Source organism: Bison bison, unplaced genomic scaffold (assembly GCF_000754665.1).
Source record: "Bison bison bison isolate TAMUID 2011002044 unplaced genomic scaffold, Bison_UMD1.0 scf7180017864289, whole genome shotgun sequence".
NCBI classification, from domain to species: Eukaryota; Metazoa; Chordata; class Mammalia; order Artiodactyla; family Bovidae; genus Bison; species Bison bison.
In genome coordinates this window covers 10,443,938-10,444,345 of record NW_011494861.1, presented here as the reverse complement: position 1 = coordinate 10,444,345, position 408 = coordinate 10,443,938, and the positions used below count along the sequence as shown (strand labels likewise).

The 408-nt window shown below is 60.5% G+C and overlaps 1 protein-coding gene across 1 annotated transcript in view; it reads right to left on the bottom strand.

The window, feature by feature from the left end:
* The window catches only part of MMEL1 (membrane metallo-endopeptidase-like 1), a 35,510-nt gene that overhangs the window by 2,183 nt on the left and 32,919 nt on the right, over positions 1 to 408 (bottom strand). Inside the window, 3 exon segments of the mRNA XM_010850211.1 lie at positions 62 to 151; positions 154 to 180; positions 393 to 408. The exon segment at positions 393 to 408 is cut by the window's right edge and continues 1 nt beyond it. Coding sequence (XP_010848513.1) covers positions 62 to 151; positions 154 to 180; positions 393 to 408 — 133 coding nt within the window.

Below are 408 nucleotides of genomic sequence, written 5' to 3'. Positions count from 1 at the left end.
GTGGTGGGAGGAGTGAGTGTGTGATTGGAGGTGCGGCTCAGCGCCCCGGGCAGCCCCCCACCATTGTCGTCAAAGCCGTGGGTGATCTCGTGCCCGATGACCATCCCGATGCCCCCGAAGTTCAAGGCTTGAGGCTGCTCCTTGCTGAAAAAGGGGGCTGGAGGATCCCAGCGGGGAACACTGTGGGGGGTGGGGGTGGGGGGAGATAGAGTAAGCTTTAGGTGAGCACACCTGTGTGCTGGGCTCTGGGCGGGCACATCGAGGGGTCCTGCCATTTAACCCCACGGCCGGGGAGGTAGAGGTTATGACCCTCTCATTTTACAGAGGAGAAAAACCAAGGCTCAGAAGGCGGGAGGGCAGGACTAGAGGAGCAGGGTGGAGAGGGAACTTACCAATCTGGTTTCGGTT